Below are 24609 nucleotides of genomic sequence, written 5' to 3'. Positions count from 1 at the left end.
TCTCTCTCTCTCTCTCTCTCTCTCTCTCTCTCTCTCTCTCTCTCTCCCTCCTTGTTTCTTTCTTGTTTTCAAAACTGAAGCTGATTTCATCTAGCCAGGCTGACCTTGAACTGCATATGGAGTCCTGACTAGTTTTGAAGCCCTCTAACCCTCCTACCTTTATGTCCCCAACTACTAGAATTGTAGGTGTGCAGCACAATGCTAGGCAAACACAGTTAACAGATAGTCATCAAAACATCCTATATGTAATAGAACATCAATATAATGTTATGTACTATATATTATGATATACTTATAGTAATATATATTATTTCACAAATTGCATATATACGCATATACATATACTTAAGAGTAGTTTGTTTTCTCAGTGAAACTCCCTTGGAGGAAACTATACTTTCCTTTGCAAGTGGTTATCAGTTGGAGATAGCTTCTGGGTTAGGGGTGCAGCCAAGTGTCCATTTCTCTTTTCAGCTCTAGGAGCTGAACTGGTGCAGATCTGTGCAGGTCTTGGCTGCCTCAGTCTCTGTGAGATCGTATGTGCAGGATGATGCTGTCAATAACTTTTATTTGATACTTAAAATAACTCTGTATTCACTTGCCCTTCTTGTTATCACATGTTACTGAATCAACAAAATCTTAAATATATCTACCATGTGCACAAAGCTAAGGAGCTGGTAAACAGTGAAACTTGAGTCTTAAAACTACTCTTTGAAGCTGTTGACAGCTGCCTTGACCTCTCTTCTGAGGTAAGAGCTACAGTAAGCCCCTTGGAGCAACATGGTTAAATGCAGTATGTGCAATTACTAACTCAGCACTTTCCCCAGAAGCTTGTTACAGTTCTTATAGCACTAAATAGTGTTACCTTCCCATCCCTTCCAACTCCTCAGTGTTCATCTTAACTTTCCCTTTCTTCCTTTCATTGTGCCAGACACTGACTGGCTGGCCCCAGTGGGGGTTTTCCTCTAGCCCTTTGCATACATTCTTCCCTCTGCTCATTTTCTCTCCAAGTAAGCTGGTCTATTTGAAATGGAAAGGGTCTGTAAACCTCTATAAATAAAATGTCTTGAAATGAATGATACATAAACATAGTGATCCATAAGGAAGCAGGTTGCCTGTTCTCCAGAGCAGCTCAAAGTACCGAGTTTCTAGCCCTCTACTCTCAACATGGTTTTATTCTGAAAACTCGTAAATTGCACTGCCCGGACCTTCTTGATAAGTCTCTGGCTAAGTAATTAGCTCTATCCAAATTCCCTTCAAGGGAGCTTGACTTTAAGAGTTACGGAGCACTGTTTGCTTCCCTGGCAGGTTGTGAATTTGGCCTTTAGCCTCAGGCCTAAATCCACACACAAGCTGTGGGGTGCTCATATAATTATACCCTTTGCTACTGTTATATATTGCCCTTCATCCGAGCCAGGCTACAGAGCATTACACTGGTAACAAAGAAGGATAGATTCCGTTGCCAACTCTCCGAGGGGTTCAGAATTGAACTATCAGGGTTGCTTTACTTTCAAGCAGTTGAGTCAAGGCTAGTTAGACAGTTGGTTAGAGGAGTCTGGTTAGTTAGGCTGGTTAGACAGTCGGTTAGAGGAGTCTGGTTAGTTAGGCTGGTTAGATGCGTGGGTTAGAGAAGAAAATCTGTCTGGCCACAGTTGTAGGTTTGACCTGGGCATGTATCCACTAAGTTAACATAAAGAAACCTTTTTGTAAGCCCAGACTTTGCTCTCAAGCACAGAGACTGAAAATGCATACAGTTATACACAGGAAATACGTGCATAAGCATGAGAATAGTGCCTACAAAGAAATAATATAGAATACACAACCAAAGCTCAACTGGTCATGATGGCTTTGGACAGACACTGTCTTGGTTCAGCTCATTGCTGTCCTGTTTATGATAGACCAAGAAAAATCATTTTTACTAACTTGTATATTAGGGATTACAATGGCTCTAATCTCTGTTGCAAAAATTCCAACGTGTAAAAAAAATGCATGCAGTACACATGCCAATCTATGACACTTGAAAAATTTATTTTGGTTGAAATTCTGAAATCTGCATGCTTCTCATTTATTAGAAATGCTCATCAATAGTTGGAATAAATTAATCTTAACTAAATACATCTTTTATTTCCATTCCGTTAGTTTAGCCCAGAAAATTCAATGATTTCAGTGTGAGTGAATGTTTACATAAAACCAAGAAAACTACTGATATTCATTTAAAGTCCATTGATAACACATATATCAGCCAGTACATATCTCAAGAACATTTTTTATAATTATTTATAATATATAATAACACTATAAGATCATATGTGTAAAATGTATTTTCATAGCATTGTAATTTATAAACATATGTGTAAATGTGTATACAAATACTATTAGAAGGAAAACTGAAAGTGCATGCTTTGTTCATAAAAACAATTGTTTATAATAGTTTATATTGCAAATTTTACTTCTCTCATTAAAACAGGTTTGATAGAAAACAGTATAATTTATAAAATGTTTAGAAACATGAAGCCTTATATAACTCATGTTATATTTACTTAGACATGTATAATTTGTGCTATAGACATTGTAGTAAATTATATTTTCTATTGTTTCATATTGTCAGGGTTTCTGTCCTTCCCGGTTCCCATAATCATTAAGTCCCAAAGAAATTACACAGAGGTCTACATTAGTTGTAACCTGACTGGCCCATTAGCTCAGGCTTCTTATTAACTCTTATAACTTATATAGCCCATTACTCTTGCCTATGTTAGCCACATGGCTCGGTACCTTTTTCAGCAAGGCAGTCACATCTTTCTGCTTCTGTGGTTGGGTCAGGACTGCAGAAGAATGGGCTTCCTTCTTCCCAAAATTCTCCTGTGCTCATTGACCTGCCACTACTTCCTGTCTGGTTGTCCCACCTACACTTCCTGCCTGGCTACTAGTCAATTAGTGTTTATTTAAAATATAATTGACAGAACACAGACCACCATCCCACATCAGTTTCATTACCTCCTTGTTGAGTCCAAGATCAATATATCCACATAGTGGATGAAATGCTCCAGTTCCACACACATAAATGTGAGTCTTATTATAAGGTTGAAGTACTCGGATGAAATTCGCACATTCTGTCTATTGGGTAAAAAAAAGAAAACCATTAGTATATGGCTAATGAACAATGCTTCATTTTCCTTGTTTTAAGAATGTATCAATTATCCAAAATAAGGAAAATATAGAAAGATTTATGAAAATGGTAGGACAATTTGACTTGAAAAATGGAAGGCAATATAGAAATTGCGGCTAAAGGAGTGGTATTGAAAAGTCTTAAATTTATACTTTTGCAGCTAACTAAAGTGTTGAGACACAGAGCTCTATAGCTGTGTCCAGTGAAACCCAGAGAGTAGATATAAACAGATTGGGTATGACACAAACTATCAAAGAGCACAAAATCTCTCCTATTCTGCTGCAAACACAAAACCTAGCCCCTTCATGTCTTACTATCTACCATACCAACTGTCCAAAACCCAGCAAACAAAACAGTGGACATACCACATCTGTGTTCCTACCATAGAGTCCCCTTTATTTTTAAAACTGGAAAGTCTTTTAAATCAGGTTACTTCATGCTGGTTCTTTCCTCATGAACATTTTTATTCCAGCAGAATTTTGAAGACTCACATTTATGTTTTGCACATGCTTATATCTAAACATTTCTTTCCATTTTTACTATCTTTATGGTTATTTTCTATAATTGATTTACTGGTAAATATCAATTCTCTGTTTTTTCTTAGAAAATTTATTCAGTTTATTAAAGAAAATATTAAATTTATGTACTATAAGTGAACCTTTAGCTCTAGAAAATTTTTGTGAGCAATTTATTTTTTCTTTGCTCTGAGAGAGAAAATCTCACAGTGTAGCTGAGGCCAGTGAGGAATTGAATAAGGCTCCCCTTAAGTTCAGGGGAGCCCCCAGACTGCCACGGACTGGGATTCGGAGTGAAAATCCTATCCCTAGATGGAAACAATTGCTGAGCCATAAATGCATGTTTCAGGACCCTGCAGATCCGCAGAACTTTCAGAGACACTCTAGACATTTATCTTGTATACAAGGCAGGCGAATGTTCAATTAAAAAATAGGAAGCTGAGGAAAAGTCTAGTTTCTCCGTTCCTGACTGGCCAGGGACTCCTCACCAATAAAGCAAGGTCACTCATGGACAGTGGGAGATCCTACTGACTACAGAAGTTCCCAGAATCCATATCTCATGGCTCACAGCTGATAGAGTGCGCCAGGTGTAAAACAGGATTCATACAAGATTACAGACAGCCTCGACCTTGCCCAACTACTATCCTTTATCCCAGGAAGGAAACTCTGTCCTGTTTTAGGCAAATAATTTCCCTAAGAAGAGGCTGCAGGAGAGACATGTGGACCCTTAAGACTGTAACATTTCTACATTATTAAGCTCATCACCACTATTTAGGGTCACCAACAGCTTTTACTCCTGGAAGACTCCTCAGTTTCCCTGAGAGAGAGGCTGCCTTCTGTTTCGTGTGCTGATAAACAGTCCCCACCTGTTGAAGGTCAGACACCCCTATGTAGTTCTGTCCCTACCCGGCCATAGAAATCCACAACTGCTTATAACTCCAGCTCCAGGTGGTCTGACACCCTCTTCTGGCTGCCATAGGCAACTGCACACACATAGTGAACATACAGAAAAGCAAGCACACAGGCATATACATAAAATAAAAAACAAATAAATCTTATTTACAAAACCAAAAAGAGAGAAATGGTGGTTTGTACCTGGCATGCCTGGACTAGGATGCCAAATTCAGGAGGATGGATTCAGAAAGAAAAAATACTAATGGTTTAGAACAATGGAGGCAACAAAATAGGGGAAAAAAAAAGCCAATGCAAAAATGTAAAATCATTTGCGATCACCACATAAAATTTAAGCATGGCATCCAGGTAGGAAGGGAGGTTTACACATCCCCAGCTTTTACTTAGCTCCTGCATGTCCATCCTGCTATTTGGTCTTTGGTTCTGCACCAGCAAGGGTACAGAGGCCTGAGGTGAAAGCCATCTCAGTCAAGCTCACTGCCAGTCATTGAAGCACCCTATCAAATGCTTCACTTTACCACATGGTCATTGGATTTAGATGTCAGTTTTGAAGGATCTTAAAGAGATACTTGCATAATAATTAAGACAGCTCCCTTCCAGGTATAGACTATAAAATCTGGATGATATGGGTCTATGTGAGGCAGCCCTGTTTAAAAAGGCAACTAGGGGTCAGCAGTTTAACATGCAGTTTAAGATGTGTATGTGGTATTTTAATGGTTACAGAACAACAACCACATATCCAGAACATATCTAGATTGTGCCCCATCACCACCTTTTCTGGGAGTCGTTTTGGGATGAACACTCTGGCTAAATTAGCATTAATTCAACAAAGCATGTTTGAGTTTGGAATTATCTGCTAGAGGTCAGAAAATGTCATCCCTGAAGTGTTGTGATTGTGTGTGTGTGTGAGTAGGGGGATGTTGGAAGAGGGCCTTTCTCTAAGGACAGTATTGGTTGCCAAAGGAAAGGAAGGCTGTGATTAGATTATAAAAAGATAAGATCTATGATTTTGCATTTTGCCCAGAGCAGACATTTAAGGCAAACAATCTTTATGGAATGTACTCTACAATGGCCTTTTAATTCATGTCTTCATGTTTTTAAATCTCAGAATTTATGTACTGCTTTCTTTTTATGCACAAAGTTTCAAAGCTTTGTTTAAGTGGCATGATTAATAATTAACTTGGTTTAATTCACTCAGTGACTTGCTAGGCTGTTGATGATGGCATAATTCTCTGGGGCATGAAGAAAGATAACTTTGAGAAGCAGTTTTCTAAACTTTCCCTGAACCGGCTAGTTTGTCAGTCACTGCTCACAATGGCAGTTGTTGCATTTGAATGATATAGTTTAATTGGATTTCTCCTGTTTTCTTTATTCCTTTCATCTAATTTTCATTTCACTCATTTTTTTATTTTTTATTTTTTATTTTATTTTATTATTATTATTTTTTTTTTTTTGGTTTTTCGAGACAGGGTTTCTCTGTGGCTTTGGAGCCTGTCCTGGAACTAGCTATGTAGACCAGGCTGGTCTCGAACTCACAGAGATCCGCCTGCCTCTGCCTCCCGAGTGCTGGGATTAAAGGCGTGTGCCACCACTGCCCGGCTTCATTTCACTCATAACAACCTTCCCTGACTAGAAAGTGTGTGTGTGATGAGGAACTAATAAGTAATAATCACTAAATTATTTATTAGTATATTAATATCATTTTTATACTTATTTATTTTATCCATTCCAGTGTTATGTATGTGTGTGTGAGTGCCAATGTGAACTGCATTCCTATGGCTACTGTCCATGTGCGTTGGTCAGAGAACAGATCATTGGTTGTGTTCTCTTCTCTCATCATATGCGTTTTGGGGACTGAATTTAGGTCCTCACTCTCACTTGATACAAAAGCACTTTTTCCTATTGGGCCAATTCACCAGTGCAATGGAAATTTCCTAATTATCTCAAATAATACTGCAACTTTTAATATGTTGCACCTTATATGTATCCATGTAAGAGTTAGGTAAATATAAAATTAAATTAAAATTCACAGAATAGCCTGGTGATGAAATTTTAAAATTTTGTTTTCTATTCAGTTACTAAACAGAAATAACAAACCAGAGGTACTTAGAATCTTGATGCCAAAATTAAATGTAGTGCAGCTCAACGTGTAATTTTAACAACCAAAATATATTAAACTGAGACATCTGTATGAGCTATTGGAAGACACTCATGGTTGAGAAATCCTTGATGTGTTTAGCTCTATTTTGGCAGTGCCTGGAATTGAACCCGAAGTTAGGAGAAACTTGAGATGGTACAGAAATGTTATATCACTGAGTATTTCCCCAGTTACTTAAGGTTTGGTTTTATCTTTGGATTTTACACCATATTGTGACAATAAATTCTTTTACTTTTGTTTTCCTTAAGTGATTTGTTATTGTGCTTTTTTAAATTTTCATTTTGAGACTGAACTTTATGTATGTCAAACAGACTTTAAATTTCCCATATGAATTGCGGAGTGTCCTCAGTCTCCCAACGGTGGAGATTGAAAACATGGTTAACCACACCTGCTAGTAATCTCCTACAATCTTGTGATTATTCCCCAGATAAATTTTTAAGATGAAACCTTGTATTCAAAGAAGTTCTTAGGCTTCAAAATAATTAAAAGTATTTAAGTAAATTTCTACTAAATAAAATAAAATTCAAATATATATTTTTGTTTAAAAACAAAATCTATCAATGTAAATATCTATTAAGAAAATAATCTGTTATATTAAAAGGACAAAGGAAAACATTTTTAAAGGGAAAAATTACAGATATACCTATGTCAATATTTAAAATCTACACCTCAAGATAACTGCTTGTGATGGTTTGGGGAAGCACAGCCTCCCATAGACTCATGTGTTTGAGTGTTTGGCCCATAGAAAGTGGCACTATTAGAAGGAGTAGGTGTGGCTTTATTGAAGGAAGTGTGTCACTGTGGGGGCAGGTTCAGAGAACTCAATATGTTCAAGTCACACCCAGGGAAACACAGTGTCCTTCTACTGCCTGAATATCAAGAAGTGGTACTCTCAACTACTTCCCAGCACCATGTTTTCCTGCATGCTATCATATTTTTCACCATGATGATAATGCAGTAAACCTCTGAAACTGTAAGTAACCCCAATCAAATGTTTTTCTTTATAAGAGTTGCCATGGTCATGTTGTCTCTTCATAGAAATAAAGCCCTAAGACAAGTGAATATTTTTTATGAGTGAAACTCAGTGTAAAAATAAGCTTTGCAACATATTTAAGCTTATAAGCACTTGTCAATAACATTACCCTACGTATATGTCTTTTTTATATAACTCTGTTAATCACCAGTAAAAAATAGCAAAACATCTTTTAACCAAGTACTGCTGCTTAGGATATATTATCAGGTTCTTTGAGGTCAGTTTTAATACATGAACACAAGAAGCTTTAAGTCCTTAATTGGTAAAAGGTGATGATCTTCTCAATACTGATATGTGAGAATTCTCACACGTAGGATCATTTGTAACAGGAAATACTGGGAATGGTCAATGTTGCAATAATAGGACATTCATGAGATGATGTGGCAAGGATTTCAGAGCTAATTTGGAAACTATTGATATGGAAAAGGCTATGGTACTCTAAAAAGTAATAAAAATCAGTTAGAAGAAACTATGTATATAGTGATTTCATCCTGAAAATTAGAAAATAAGCTTCAAGAATGCACACATTGCAATGTCACCTGATGCCCCAGCTAGTGACTCCAGGCAAGAAGCACATTATTAAAGTGACCCTTCATTGTCTCACACATAACATATTAAACTTTTACAACAAACACATTTAGTTTTATGCTTTCTTAGAAAGTAGAAGAATATAGAATTGCAGAATTTCATAGCAGGAAGCTATTTTTTTTCTGTATGTAATGTTTCACTGTCAAAGCTGGCACCTCTGTAGCTAAACAAACAGATAGCCCAGGCTAACCTCACCTTTGCTTCCTTTTGCCTATACCAAGCAGTTTAATTCAAGCTTTATAAACAAAACTAAAGCATTTTCTTTATGTCTTTCTTTTAGCACCCTTCTTCAAAACAATGTCAGCCCTTTCCTGCCATTCTTCCCTTCCTTGGGTTAAACTGAATGACTGTTTTAGGGAGTATAATAGTTCCCACCCCACCTCCCTTCTCCCACCATCCCAATTAGTTAACTGTTGTTAGAGTGAATAATTCACTACTTGGTAGTTATATAGTACCTCTTTGTAAATGAAAAGTCTTTCCAAACACTTGTTAATCCCAAACATGTTCTTTGGAAGTGGGTAAAAATTACTAGAAAGGAGGGAAAGAGAAGGTCATGTAGAGGCAAGAAGTCAATGAAACCAAAGACTTGCCTGTTTTCTGTTGATCAGAATCAATGCAATACTGTTTGAAATGAAGATCAATGTTATGGTAATATTAAAAAGAGACATGACTTGGAAAAAAGATTGTTGACCTATCATGTAGATTTTATGGTGTTAGGAGCACAGAGGATGTGCCCAGACTTCTGGCTTTAGTTTCTGGTTTCAAGTGTATAGTATTGAATGAGCCATTTGCTTTTGCTGGGTCTAGTCGTTTCATCAGAGAATGAGGTTAAATGAAATTATAACTATTGGCATAGGAAGTAGTTCTTTAAATAAGGTAACTGGTATAAAACTGACAGTCATTATCAGTAACTCTAAAAGAGAACGTCGGTTTAAAAGGATGCACTAAAAACAAGGAGGGTTGTGATGCAGCATCAAATTTTATAGTCCTGTGTGATAAAGGGAAAGGCTCTGTACACCTCCAATCCGTGGTTAGCAGTGGACGAGCGTAAAAGTTAAAAGCGGTTACGAGCTCACAATTGTGGGCTCAAGGACAGAACATCCAGAAAAATTAATCCCTGCTTGTCTTAACTGAACAAGGAAGTTACTGTGTAACTTAGTGAACAGACTGATGAGAAAATGCTCTCAGAATGCAGTTTAGTTCCACCTCCTGACATTCATGGTTTATCCTTCCTCTAATTCACGGGAAAACTGACATTAACTTAGCTCTCTTTCCTTACTTCTTTATCAAGTACTAAACATAGATGATTCACAAAACATAAAACTATTCTCAGAGTGTCAGCCATATCACTATGGCTTATTTGACAAATAATTTTGAAAATTGTTGTTACCAAATTATTTTATGCCCACAAGTTCAATGAGAAATTGATTTCTTTCTTCATCCATGGGCATCATCTCAGTGTGGAGATATTGAGCAGGGTGAAGCCCTTCTTGGCACAGGAGGAAGAAAAATATATCCAGAAGTCCCATCCCCTGTTCACTATAATAATCTGTACAGAGAATGCCAGTTTAGTAATAGAAGTAGCAGACAATGTTATTATTCAATAAAAGAGAATATAAAAATTTACTGCACTGTTAGTGTCCAATTTGAGGAGGTCACTTTAAAGTTTCATACTTACATTTGGATCTTTTCCAGCTAATTTACATAATTCCACCCGTTCTTTTGCAGCAGGCCAATAAATCTGAAAGAACATTTAAAGGTAGATTAGAACAAGCACATTAAAAACATCTAATTCTGATTTGAAAAGAGACTAAGTAATACTGAAGAATAAACGTCAACTGCACCTTGGAGTCCAAACATAAATATTTTCCAAAACCCCTCTGAAAATCTTTCTAAATGAAAACTGCAATTTTCCTGGTTTTAATGATGTAGTAGCAAATAACTTATTTTCAAAGGCATGTATGCTCTTTTGCGATGTCAATACAACTTTGAGGTAATATTTGTTAAATTCATCATGCTTTTCTGGGTTTCTCCGAGTGGTGGTGCACCGTAGAAATGTGTGGTGAGATGGCAGAAACAGTTCTCTGTCATTCACACAAGCTTCTACTCCAACCCAAATATTAGAGTCAATTTGCTCACCACACTTAGCATGCATAGAGTACAGACATATCTGGAAAGAAGCTAAATATTTTAGAATTATATTTTATTTAAATATCACAATAAGCCTAAAAATAGATATACTTCCCTTCTTCATTTTCATATCAGAAAACTTAATCACATAGAAATGAAATAAAACATAAAATCCACAAAAGTAAATCAAGATAATTTGACCCAAATTTGATGTCACCGAATCTGAGAATCTTAATCAGTATGCAGCAAACATGGCTTTGGCAAAGGACCGAGGTGAAGAGCATCCTCCCCTTTGGTGAGCAGCACTAAATTATATTTCAGAAAATATTTTACACATTTCCTGTTTATCTGTTTCTTTTCCTTTTTCAGAACAGGTTTGAAATTATGTAAGGATGCAAAATTCAAACAGTTATGATAGTCCATTATAGCTTATAGCAGATAACCCCTGTTAGCTGTGGGCAAGAAGAAACAGAGATTACACACTCAAGGGGAGATGACACACGTTTCAATCGTATCCAAACTCTTTTATCATGTTTCACACTGATGCAGGAAAACATTTTAATGACTGAAGGAAAGGCATACTCTACGGTATTGTGATGAAGGGCCTGGTTAAACCAGAAAAGGCAAAGCATTTAGATATCACCAGTGTTTCATGGTATGATCTTTATAATGTGATCTGGAGTATAGTATCTCTGAGCCAAGGAAAACAGAAAATGCCACCCAAAACCCACTCAAAATGGACAAATACAGTGAAGTAATGAAATTTCAAGACAAAGAAAGTCTGCTATATTTAGAGAACATTTCTGCAATCTACAAATCAGTGGTGTATGCAAAACAATGGGCGAGCAAACGGTGCACTTAGGTGATGAACCCACCTGGAAGTGTAAGCCACAAGATTCAGAAATGCCGTTTACTCAGAATTGTCTAGCCATAAATAAAGGACATTGAGCCTATAATTTGTGAGCCTAGAGAAGGTAAATAAGAAGATGAACCCAAAGAAAAACATATAGTCATCCTCCTGGATATGGGAAGTAGACAAGATTGCTGGGAAAAAAACTGGGAATTTGGGGGTGGGGTGGGATGGGGGTAAGGGGAAATGAGGAGAGAAAAGTGAGAAGGGGAGGATGGGGGGAGCTTGGGGGAATGGGATGGTTGGGATAAAGGAAGGGTGGATATGGGAGCAGGGAAGTATATATCTTAATTAAGGGAGCCACCTTAGGGTTGGCAAGAGACTTGACTCTAGAGGGGCTCGCAGGTGTCCAGGGAGATGTCCCCAGCTAGTTCCTTGGGCAGCTGAGGATAGGGAACCTGAAATGACCCTATCCTATAGCCATGCTGATGAATATCTTGCATATCACCTTAGAACCTTCATCTGGTGATGGATGGAGATAGAGACAGAGACCCACACTGGAGAACCAGACTGAGCTCCCAAGGTCCCAATGAGGAGCAGAAAAAGGGAGAACATGAGCAAGGAAGTCAGGACCACGAGGGGTGCACCCACCCACGGAGACAGTGGAGCTGATCTATTGGGAGCTCACCAAGGCCAGCTGGATTGTGACTGGAAAAGCAGGGGATAAACCCGGACTCTCTGAACATGGCGGATAATGAGGGATGATGAGAAGGCAAGGACAATGGCACTGGGTTTTGATCCTACTTCATGTACTGGCTTTGAGGGAGCCTGGTCTGTTTAGATATGCACCTTCCTGGACCTAGATGGTGGGGGGAGGACTTTGGACTTCCCACAGGGCAGGGAATCAGGACTGCTCTTCAGACTGGAAAAGGAGGGGGAATGGAGTATGGGGAGGGGGAAAAGAGTGGGAGGAGGGGGAGGGAAATGGGAGGCGGGGAGGAGGTGGAAATTTTTTCAATAAAAAAAATAAATCAATAAAAAATAAAAATAAAGTTATGTCATTTCCCTCTCATATAATTTTAGCCAATAATTTCTAAAACTTTTTCATGTAGTGGAAAATGTTCTATCCTACATAGTGGTTCATGCCTTTAACTACAGCTCTTGGGAGACAGAGACAGGCTGACCTTTGTGAGTATAGGATCATTTTGAGGTCTATAGAGTGAATGCCAGGCTAGTCATGGCTATATGATGAGACATTGTTTAAAAAGCAAACAAAAGCAAACCACAAAGAACAGAAATGCTATATAATCTGTTACTTAAAGCTAATTGTCACTTTTAGAAAGGTCAACAGTCTATCAGTCTGAAAGAGGATGTATACCCATGATCTATTTTTTATAATTCCTGACACTTATTTGATTGTTAGTTTAGACTAACATTTCTTTCAGTCATTTCAATAAATCAGTCTTTTTATTTTTATTTCAGTAATGGTCAGATTTATTGGTATTTTAGGAAGAAATTTATTACAAATATTTATAGAATTTTTCAGACCTATGTAGCTTGGTGATATTAATATATATATAAAATGTATATTAAGTATATGAGTTCTGAAGAGCACAAAGATAATCATAGATTTCTACTTTTCTTTATAACACCAGTGAACTGAATGGTTAGGTTAATAAAACTTAAGTTAAAATCCACTTTCAAATAGAATTTTTAAATATTGTTTTATAGATCTAAAACTAAAAAAAATTAATATAATAACAAAATGTGGAAACAACCCTTTCAGTCTCTGTGCACTCCACATGAAACTTTCAAGATTACTATGGAGTCAATGCTGTTCCTTTTGTACACTGGGTGCACATATATGAAGCCTTGTATATGTCAGAATCAAAATAGTCTTAGTAAGAATTGCATTGTGGCAGTATTTAAGATATGCTATCTTTACTGTGCTTATAAGTGAACTTTTATTTGTGTTGTACTTATTAGAATCAATGATTATATATTTAAATAATCTATTTAAAACTGGCATTTAGCAAAGAGTCATATGTAACTACTGATCCTTTTGTTAAGGACTCAATAAAGCTGAGATTTGGCTTTGTGCCACCACACCAGCTCCTTGTGAATGGTAATTAGTAATTACCTTAAGGAAAAGAAATATCTTTAATCCAGTCTATATAAACTTAATGAGACAGAAGTACTTGCATATATATCCTAATAGAGTACACTGAACACAGATAATCACATAGAAACTTTGAAATGAAATTTAATGTGTGTACATACACATAAACTAATACTCTGATATTTATATGTTCGTGGGTGTGTCTTGTATGGTAGTGTATGCAAATATCTCAGCTGACATGATGTAAGGGCAGGAGGATAGACTACATAGACAATTTTAGCTCAACCAAGGCTAGAGATCAGAGAGAGAGAGAATATGATAATATTGATATAGTCTCAATTTTAACATTTTTATATCTAAGTTCAAGATAATCTTAAATAAAATAAATAATTCAGTGGGTATATATTAAAACAGCCCATTTAATAGAATCATGTTTAGGATATAGTAGTATATTATCTATAAAAATCAGTTCTTTTATCATTTGGTAATGTGAATGGCTTTGAAACACTGGGAATCAGTATTCTTATGGCTCTAAATTTATTAGTAATAAGATATTGTGTATATCTTCTTGTACTTGGTATCTCAGACATAATCCTAGCCTAGTAAAAGTTACATTGAGCAGGCTAAAACAAAGCACACATGCCTGTTTTACAAATTGGTGGCTCTCATAGAAAATCCTCCACAGGTATTTCCTTCCACTTATCACAGACCCACATGGAAAGCTGTGAGGTCCTTTACATCATTTCTGTGTCTTGTCCTGGGTTATTCACACAGAGCTCTAGTGTGACTTGCATTTTGTATGAAATATTTGCAGCTGTCATTGTCCCAATGTTCTTTGAAATTGCAGTTTTCCTTTACATCCCTGATTGCAAATGTATATCTGACTTCTTTCTCTTCAAGACAGCAAAACTCAGAGATGTTTTCTGAAACTTTAGAGCAGACCAATAATTTTTGTCTGCTTAATTATCTGCAGTGTAACCACTGACCAAACCACCACTGAACAATTGACCTTAACTTCAGTGGTAATTCTTTTTTTCTTTTTTTTTTTTTTATTGAGAAAAGAAAAAAAAAAAGAAGTTTCCCCCTCCTCCCAGCCTCCCATTTCCCTCCCCCTCCTCCCACCCTTCTCCCCCTCCCCCCCCTCCTCTCCCCCTCCCTCTCCAGTCCAAAGAGCAGTCAGGGTTCCCTGCCCTGTGGAAAGTCCAAGGTCCTCCCCCCTCCGTCCATATCTAGGAAGGTGAACATCCAAACTGGCTAGGCTCCCACAAAGCCAGAACATGAAGTAGGATCAAAACCCAGTGCCATTGTCCTTGGCTTCTCATCATCCCTCATTGTTCACCATGTTCAGAGAGTCCGGTTTTATCCCATGCTTTTTCAGTCATAGTCCAGCTGGCCTTGGTGAGCTCCCAGTAGATCAGCTCCACTGTCTCAGTGGGTGGGTGAACCCCTCGTGGTCCTGACTTCCTTGCTCATGTTCTCCCTCCTTCTGCTCCTCATTGGGACCTTGGGAGCTCAGTCCAGTGCTCCAGTGTGGGTCTCTGTCTCTATCTCCATCCATCACCAGATGAAGGTTCTATGGTGATATAAATTCGGGATCAACCTACCCTTGGACCCAGCAATACCACTCCTGGGAATATACCCAAGAGATGCCCGATCATATGACAAAAGCATTTGTTCAACTATGTTCATAGCAGTACTATTTGTAATAGCCAGATCCTGGATACAACCTAGATGCCCTTCAATGGAAGAATGGATGAAGAAAGTGTGAAATATATACACAGTAGAGTACTACGCTGCCATAAAAAACAATGACTTCTCGAATTTTGCATGCAAATGGATGGAAATAGAAAACACTATCCTGAGTGAGGTAACCCAGACTCCAAAAGATGAACATGGGATGTACTCACTCATAATTGGTTTCTAGCCATAAATAAGGGTCACGGAGACTACAATTGGTGAGCCTAAAGAAGCTAAATAAGAAGGTGAACCCAAGGAAAAACATATAGTTATCCTCTTGCCTATGGGAAGTAGACAAAATTGCCAGGTAATTCTTATACCTCTATTTGATAATAGAAACTGTCAAACAGAAGCAAGGAAATTTACAGAGTCTTGATTTAAGAAAGATAAAATTTTAAAACAACTATAAACAAGTACCCATATTCTAAAATATACTGACTTAAAACACCTGAAGTCACTTTGTCTATCTAACCTTTAAAATATTTAATAATTAATCATTTTCAATGTATTTTATGCTATTTAGAAGGACAAATACTGATGTGGAAAATATTTATTTAGTTTCTATTTTATATTTATATAATAAAGATTGTTAACATGAAGAAAGATTATTCATATTAAGCAAAAATTATCTTTTATACCTCCTTATGTCCACTCATAACTCACTAAATTATGTTTAAGTATATTTTAAAAGAGATATCCTAATAACTTCACATATAAACTTGAAAATATGACCCATGCTTTAGTTATATAAATATGATTTTTTAAACAATAGCTTTAGTTTTAAATTTCTTGAGTATTCATTTAATGTTGAAAAAATTATCAAGGAACTTACAAATAAAATACTACAATTGTTGCTTCATTCATGAATTATGAAATTCATTTCTATCCTTTATTTACAACTCATATAATTCATTTAGAGTTGTCATTTTCTAAGGTGAAAATGTCACACAGTTTATTTTGAAGTAGTTAATGTTAGGGAAATTACAGAAACATTCAAATAATGATAAGTCCTTATAACAACATCCAGAGGAAATCCTAATTATATCTGCTCCTTGTTTCATCTTTAAGAGACACTTTAATTGACTCAAGTTAGCAAGCACAAGTTTCGTCCAATGTCCTTTGCCCTGATTCAGAGATGCCAAAAGACTAAATAGGACAGAGAAAAACTTGCAATGTGTTCGTAAAACCTAATTAAAGACAAAAATTCAGAACCTCAGAGACAGCATACATGTCTATCAAAGGGCATGATGCAAATGTATGATTGATTGTAACAAAGATGGGAAAATGTTGAGATAATGAGATATGGTAAAGGATTTGAGCAGTGAATGGGAACAATGAAGACTATGGATCCTAAGGCAAAACTGAGGTAGACTTAAATTAATAAATATTAAAAAGCAAAATATAAGCACTGCTGAAGGTAAAGGTTGAATTATTACACCTGATATAGGTGTGGGTTGTTACAGATGAAAAGTCTGACTACACAATTTTTTTTCTCTCATTTTAACCTCCATATAAGTGCAGAGCTATAGGATTTTCCAGAAACCATTTCAGATCACAAGATGAATCTAGGCTTAGCTTGTCTACTGCCGCATGTCTAACCTCCTATGGATGATCTTGGTGTAGGTAGCTGTCAATCTCCTAAAATCTTCCCAAGAAACCTTCTTCCATGACCAGTATAAGTAACTTTCCAGGAATACCACCACAATTTTGTGGAGACCCAAAAATGTGAGCACATTTCACCTTGTCTGAAGGTCAGAGGGTTTGAGATTACTCAAAGTAGTTGACAACAGGGTATGTGACTCCATACCCTGACATAATGTGGTTACTTGGTGTTTTGAACATTAATATGGGCCATAGAGGTAGATCTTCTCCACCCTGACCAAAGGGCAGAGAATTCAAGCATACTTCTTTTCCTTGTTTTGTAATAGAAGGTTTGACCTAGGTAGTGACTACCTTCAGGATACTTGGTGTAGGGTGGCTTCACTGTCAAAACAACAGAATGATTTTTTTCAAGAATTAATTGACAATATTGGCTTGATGTCTTAAAGTATTGAGGCAAGTAACTATTCCGGTTGTCCTTTGTATTATGCTAAAGCACCTTTGACTTCCTCTCCCTTTTGTACTGGGGTATAAAAGTGTATGGAAAATTAAACACGGGCAGACTCAGAATGCAAGGATGCAACTCAGGATGCAAGAGGAACTGAGCAGCCCTCCCACTACTATCCTATGTCTGTATGTTTCTTTCTTACCTCTGTTCCTTCTAGCTAACATTTCTAATCCTCACGGCCCTACCCTGGGGCTAGGAAGGCGGCAGAAGTCACCCCAAAAAGATGTCTCTGGATGTATGGCAGCTCAACAAGGCATGGCTTGCGACACAATTTAAAATAATACAACAGTTTAAAAATACTTGTCTCCTTCTGTTTCTTCTTCATCAGCTCTTTTCTCCTCTAGTCGGATGCACTGTGAAAACAGACAGCCTGACCCATTTATTCTCCTCAATACCTGCAGCATCCAGAAAAGGAGAAGAATACATGAATAGATCATCAAAAACATTAACAAACAAATTCAAAGGGATTTTAAGAAACACAGTATGGTTTGATAATATTCTTCTTTTCCTTTTTAGAAGATTTATTTAACTATTATCTACACGGTGTTCTGCCTGCATGGTAGAAGAGGGCACCAGACCTCATTATGGATGGATTGAGTCAACATGTGGTTGCTGGGATCTGAACTCAGGGCCTCTGGAAGAGCAACCAGTGTTCTTAACCTCTGAGCCATCATCCAGGCCCGATAATATTCTTTTTATGGTTAAATTATTCTTGTTTATGTACTCCTAAAATCTGTATGGAATACTGTTTGCATGTTCCATTTCTTCTTTATTATTTCTGCAATTTTTCTAAACTTTACTTAAAAATATTTAAGAATCACACACCTAAATCAACCATATCCAATTTCTTTACAACTCACTGAACTACTGTGCAGTGAGAATAGCCTTTGGAATGGAATTTGTGGCACTTCACATTAGTTCTTAGAGGTTCCTTAGTGAATATATTTTAAGCACTTATCCATTAAACCACCAACTTCCATGACTGTGGAGCAGATAACGTGCTGAGTATTATTGACATGAGCACTGGCATGTAAAGGACTCCAGTGCCTCAGATCCATGGCATAGCAGTGCCTTCCCTGGCTGGAATACTTACACTGGCAGTGCATGCAGAAAATATCAACCACAGGTTTTCTCCTCTCACAGCACTGCAGCCTGAGACTGCTTCTCTAAAATTAGTAGCTTGCCTCCCATCCAGCTGTATATAATGAATGGATTGAGTCCCCAGGCTGCTGCTTCATCTCCATCAGAGCATCTTGTCCACCCTACCCCAGCTTTTCTGTAGGTTTGCCTATAGATTCTTTAATTCCCATTTTCCCCGTCAGGTCAATCCCCAGATTGTGCAGGGTGTGGCCTATGATAGTTAGGACAAGAAAAACAGGTTCACAGCTGCTTTCCTAACTTGAGTCTATTACTTGCATTCAGTTCTTGTTCATTGCATTATTCTAAGCCCCCTTTGTGCCTTTTCTTCAAGTTATGCTGCACTATTCCACTACCTTTTTATTAGTCAATGACTTAATGACATTTGGTGACTAATGATAAACAGTGAAATGAGCATTGCTCCTTCTTACCCTGTTTATGACCTGCAATGTACACATACTGAGCACTGAAAAATTCTTTTTTTGTAATTTCCTTGGAATGGGAAACACAGGCATTCTGACCAGAGTTCTGGCAAGAGACTGGGTTGTCTGCCCGCAGTCTGACAGTCCATTACAGTGACCAGATGGGATCCGCATATCAGCCCTGAGCTAAGGGGCCAGCACATCCATGAACGAGGCAATTGTTTTACAGCTCTGATTACAGGACAGCTTGCGCTCAGTAGGCGATAGGAGAAGATTAAACAGCATGAAACTAAGTAGGGTGTCTCATATAAAAACTTCATTTATTATGATATCTGCGTGGATCCAAGAATTTTATGTTCTCCTAATTTCGGGTGTTAAAAAGGAAAAGCAGTGTCTTTCTTTCATTGGTAGCCACGTTAGCTGAAGAGGTTACTTACTCCAGTTCTCGTCTCTGTAAATCACAGGGACACAGAGTGAACCATTGTGGTCCATGACTTTATGCAGCCGCAGAGGGGTGAAAGGAATCCCAGTCAGAGGCCATTATTATTTATAAAGAATTTTTTTATTATCCTGAGTACAAAAAAGCAGAGCAGGATCCTTTCCTATAGAACTTTGTTGTAAACTTCCCTGAGGAAAGGGAAATAACAAAATGCCTTTTTCATGTTAGCAAAGAAAGATGAGTACTTAAACACTCCAGAAAAATTACTAGATTTATAACTACAAACTCAGTTATTTCATAAGTACAAAAACAATAAGGGCATGGTTTGATGAACTTTAACTATATGGAGTAATTTTGTAATTACTCTGTTTTGATAGTAAGGGCAAGGAAAAAGTTACACCATCTTTGGGATACAGAAGAAATATCTCTCATATGGATAAGTTTAGAATCACAGAATCACTTTATAATCTAATTAAAACTTTCCATTTCTAAGAGTTTAAAAGTTTTACTTAAGTAATTTATCTTTACTTTTAATTCAGTAATTCATTCTGAAAGAGTTTGGTTTTATTTGTTTGCTGTTGTTCAATAACCACAAAGATAAAGATCTTAAATAACTATCAGATTTCATGTTTTGCTTTAGAAAAAATAAATTGTCTCGGGTTGTTTAACAAAAACAAGAAGTTCTGTGAGATTAAACATTCGTGTTGTTTTGATTCACTGTCGTCACACTTAGAAATCACAGGAAAGCGTCTTTGTTTGTAAACCAGAGCACATTTATCATTTTGTCACATTGAACCATTTCTCCCAAATGGAGGAAGCTATGCTTAGATTAAAACAATACGTTTAAGATACTTTACACAGAAAATAGTTAAGTTCTATACTGATTTTGCCTATAATCTTATAAGTAGGATTTTCTAAGTATTGGGTTTTTGTTGGGATACAGCAAACAAGCTTCACTTTTTTTTCTTAAAATTGTTCTCTGTCTCTCTTTCTTCCCCCCCTCCGTGTGTGTGTGTGTGTGTGTGTGTGTGTGTGTGTGTGTGTGTGTGTGTGCGCGCGCGCACGCGCATGTCTGTGTGAAAACTGTGTCTCTCTATTTAGTTGAGGCTGACCTGATGCACCCAGAATCCTGCTGACTTATTCTTCCTAGCAATAGAATAATAAGCGTGCACAACTTGCCAACTTAAGAAATTCATTTTTCTTTTATTTCTAGAGTTTATCTTAGCTTTTAAGCCCAGGAGTCAATTCACGTTGAATTACTACTGCATTAATTCACTGAACATTTATATATATATATGATTTTAAAACCTCATTTTTAATAAGAAAACAGTTTTAAATCAATTGGATAAAGATGCCCAAGCATTATTTACAAATAAAGCAACTAATCTAAATCTGAAGATTGTTTTAAAAAATGGGTCAATAGCCGTGCGATGGTGGCGCACGCCTTTAATCCCAGCACTCGGGAGGCAGAGGCAGGCGGATCTCTGTGAGTTCTAGACTAGCCTGGTCTACAGAGCTAGACCCAGGACAGGCTCCAAAGCCACAGAGAAACCCTGTCTCGAAAAACCAAAAAAAAAAAAAAAAAAAAAAAAGGGTCAATATGCTTTTTTGTATTCTCTTTAGACAAAATTCCCAATTACACTTTTTATGGAATCCAGCAAAAATACTACTGAAAAATCATAGGTAACAGGTTACAAAAAAGAAAACTGGATTTGATAGATTCTATTAATATTTCAGAGGTTAATACATGGCTATTAGTATTTTCTTACCCGTGTGATTCCAATGGGAAGACTTCATGAATGATGTACAATAACTCTTCCATGACATTTTTGGAATTAAAACAGCATTCTTTTGAGGTCTTATTTTAGGGGTTAGATAGTATAATTTGATGATCAAAGAAAAATTTGAACTGAGGCAAAATCTTAAGTGAGGTATTGATCAAAGTTGCAAAAATCTTCAAAATGATAGGCAAGATTCATTTAGATCATTTCATCCATGTCCAAACAATAACAGACTTGGGAACTGGAGATCTGAAATTACTGTTTCCCCTTGAGGAACGTGTTTTCATCTGAACAAGCTCACTCAATGCTACAAGGCCACTCTGAGAATTTGTTAGGGATGAGTCTTGGTGATCCTCAAAGAGCTCTTGGTCTTCAGCTTTCCTGTGAGCTAATGTCCACAGGGAGAGGGCGGTAAATGACAGGGAAGAAAATGGACATGCTTATTGACCTACACATTCCGAGTATGTGCAGTATGACGGCTGCCTAAGGCATTAACCAGAGCCGTGGGAAAAGACTTCCCAAGAAATAGATAGAAGCCATGATCAAAAGTTGAATGTTGCAGGTAGCTCACAGATCTTCCTTTCTAATGCCCCTTTTCCTTTCTACATCTCTTTCCAATAGTGGAGGCATGCTTACCCCAGTATTCTGGGCTTTATCACTCATCCTCTATAGTACTCTCCCCAGTCCAATTCCATGCAGCTCTTTGCCAACCTCTACTTCTGAGTATGCTGGCTTTCTGAAATCCTAACTCAAAAGGGGTTGTTTTCTTTACTCTTCTTCTCCTGGCAGTTGCTGAGATTCACAACTCGTCTGCCCCCCTTGTTTTCTTTGAAAGTCAAATAAAATTGGCCTCCAGCTTAACAAAAAAGGAGGAGGAATGATATTCCTCCTTAATCAGAGAAAGACAGGACAGAGAGACAGAGAGACACACTTTAAAATAATGAAAATAAATCTTGTATGGGGGTTATCCATGAGGTTTTCTAGGTCTCATTCAAGAAGGTCAAGTGAAAACGCTAGCAGTGAAGGCCCCAGTGATAGAATCCGTTTCATGGCGAAGCCTCACACTGCAGAGGAAAACACAGCCACCCTTGTGCAGAGAACCCTAAAGGACATAGCTTCTTAAGAGGAAATGCACAAAATTCACTGACCTGGGAGTCTGAACAATTTGCATAACTAAACAGAATTTATTAGATATTTCATTCTGTGGTCAGCCATGATGAAGTCAAAAGAGAGAAGTGAAATGAAGGGAGAAAATTAGTTTTGAATATTACTACTGAAAGTTTATGCATAGAAAGTTCCATAGCTTTCCATTGCTAGTACAACTTCAAGTTGACTGTGGAGGAGGAGAAAAATGTTCATTTGCAATCATCGTGACAGCTAATGTCTGCTTAGAAACCATAGTTCGTTAAACTCATTTAAAAAATGCCAAGTATATCTCTGGGTGGTGGTGGCACACATGCCATTAATCCCAGCACTTGGGAGGCAGAGGCAAGTGAATCTCTGTGAATTTGCTGCCAGCCTGGTCTACAAGAGCTAGTTCTGGGGCAGTCCCCAAAGTTACAGAGAAACGGGGTCTTCGATAAATCAAACAAACCAAAAGCCAAGTATGAGCCAGGCAGTGGTGGCACCTGCCCTTAATCCCAGCACCTGGGAGGCAGAGGCAAGCGGACCTTTGTGAGTTCGAGGTCAGCCTAGTCTATAAGAGCTAGTACTAGGACAGGCTCCCAAAGCTACAGATAAACCTGTCTTGGAAAAAAAAAATGCCAAGTATGGTCATTATTATAATGTCTATGCTGATCATACTTTTAAAAATTATTTCTATTTTTTTTTCATTGACTTTGGGTGTTCGAGCCCATGGAATGGTACTGTGCACATTTAGGATGGAACTCCTCCAATCTCAGTCTAACCTGAATGATTTCTTACAGGCAGGCACAGAAATGTGCTTCCATGGGGACTTGAAATGCCGTCAAGGTGAACCACTATATCCACCCCTTATCAGTCTGACACCCCAATACATCATTTATTCCCCAACAAAATATTTTTATTGATACTTTGGAAATTTTCACATAAGCAACATGTTCTTACTGCATCATTAACAAAAGGTAACAAACTGTCCATGCCAGATTGGCCACCTGTCCCAAATGCCACTGACGTTTTTCTCTGTACTTTCTGACTATAGAGATGGGGTAGACTATTGATACCTTCGGAAGAAAATCTCAGCTCCCTTAATTTAGACAAGGAAGAGCAAGAACCTTTGCTATTTCACTTTTTAAAAATGTTTTTCCCTATTCCAAATGAACAAAAGAAGACAATAATTATCAAGATTAATTTCAAACATGAGCCACATAAAATCAGTCAATTTCCATTATTTCAAAAATCTTTGATCTATTTTGAATTAGCTCAATTCCAAGCATGACAGAGTTTTTCCTCCAATCTGTGTTCCTCATGTTACATATGATCTGTCTTTTTTTTTTAGATAATTAAAAATCATCTGGTGTTTTATAACTATTTCATGCCTTGCATCCTTAACTAGAATTAATGAAGTTGATGATCATGCAGACATTTATATAAAACCTGAATTTTATATTTTACTACAGTTTTCATTCTAATATCCAAAGCTCAATGGGTATAAGAAATGAAAAAAATGTGTCTTATAAAGGATAAAAGAAAAATATTCAAACTTCAGTCATCAATAAAATATTCTCATTTTTATTCCTGTAATTAACAACTGATTTTTAGGACCTGAGATTACAAAACCCAAAACAATACAAGAAAGAATTCTTGTATATGATTTACATTCTGCTAAAAATACATTCAGGGACTTCCAACCAAATGTGTTCTTTCTTTATCAACTGAATTTTGGTTATTTTAATTTTAGAAACAATGTCACCTATATTGCAAATATTCACTAGATAAAACAAAAATATTGTTATCAAGATACATGCAATTATATTCGTCTATATCTTTAAATAAGAATGTTTTATCCCATTGCAAGCATATTGTAGCAAAATAAAGATAATGCTAATGCCAAGTCTACCCCAGAAATGGACCATAATATGTGTAAAGCCGTTCTCCTGTTTCTATATGTTGATCTATCTGTGAACCATTTGTGTTGTTGAAATCATCTTACACCAACTTGAGGATAACGTTGATATCAAGAATATCTGACAGACAAAGAGAACTAGAAAGACCTCAGTAGAAGGTGCCACTAAATTCTGGACTCTAGTATTATAAAGTAATATTTTTACTAAGATAAATATACCTGTAAAGAGGTTTTTCTTTTAAATTTATTTTTGTACTATACTTCTGCTCTGCAAAGTGCCCAGATGCTTAGTTATAAACCAATGGCATTACTGGGGACTGTAGGACTTGATTAAGGCTTCTGAGTTCCAGATCAGATTGACTTGCATAAGACCTTGGCTCACAAACTCAAAGGTGGGGAAAACAGTTGATTGGTAGAGAGACCAAGGCTCTTTTCCTCATCCTTCTGTCTTCCGTGTAGTCTAAAGGAAGCAGCT

The 24609-nt window shown here is 37.1% G+C and overlaps 1 protein-coding gene across 1 annotated transcript in view; it reads right to left on the bottom strand.

Annotated features, from left to right (window-relative positions):
* Nucleotides 1–24609, bottom strand: part of Sema3d (semaphorin 3D) — a 199391-nt gene that overhangs the window by 74345 nt on the left and 100437 nt on the right. The window contains exons 4-5 of the mRNA XM_005358325.3: nt 10048–10110; nt 2992–3111 (exon numbers count right to left, since the gene is read on the bottom strand). Coding sequence (XP_005358382.1) covers nt 2992–3111; nt 10048–10110 — 183 coding nt within the window. The remainder of the gene's footprint in view (nt 1–2991; nt 3112–10047; nt 10111–24609) is intronic.

This window comes from Microtus ochrogaster, chromosome 26, assembly GCF_000317375.1.
Source record: "Microtus ochrogaster isolate Prairie Vole_2 chromosome 26, MicOch1.0, whole genome shotgun sequence".
Lineage (NCBI taxonomy): Eukaryota > Metazoa > Chordata > Mammalia > Rodentia > Cricetidae > Microtus > Microtus ochrogaster.
Note: the sequence above shows the minus strand (reverse complement) of the source record. Positions and strands in the feature narration are given on the sequence as shown.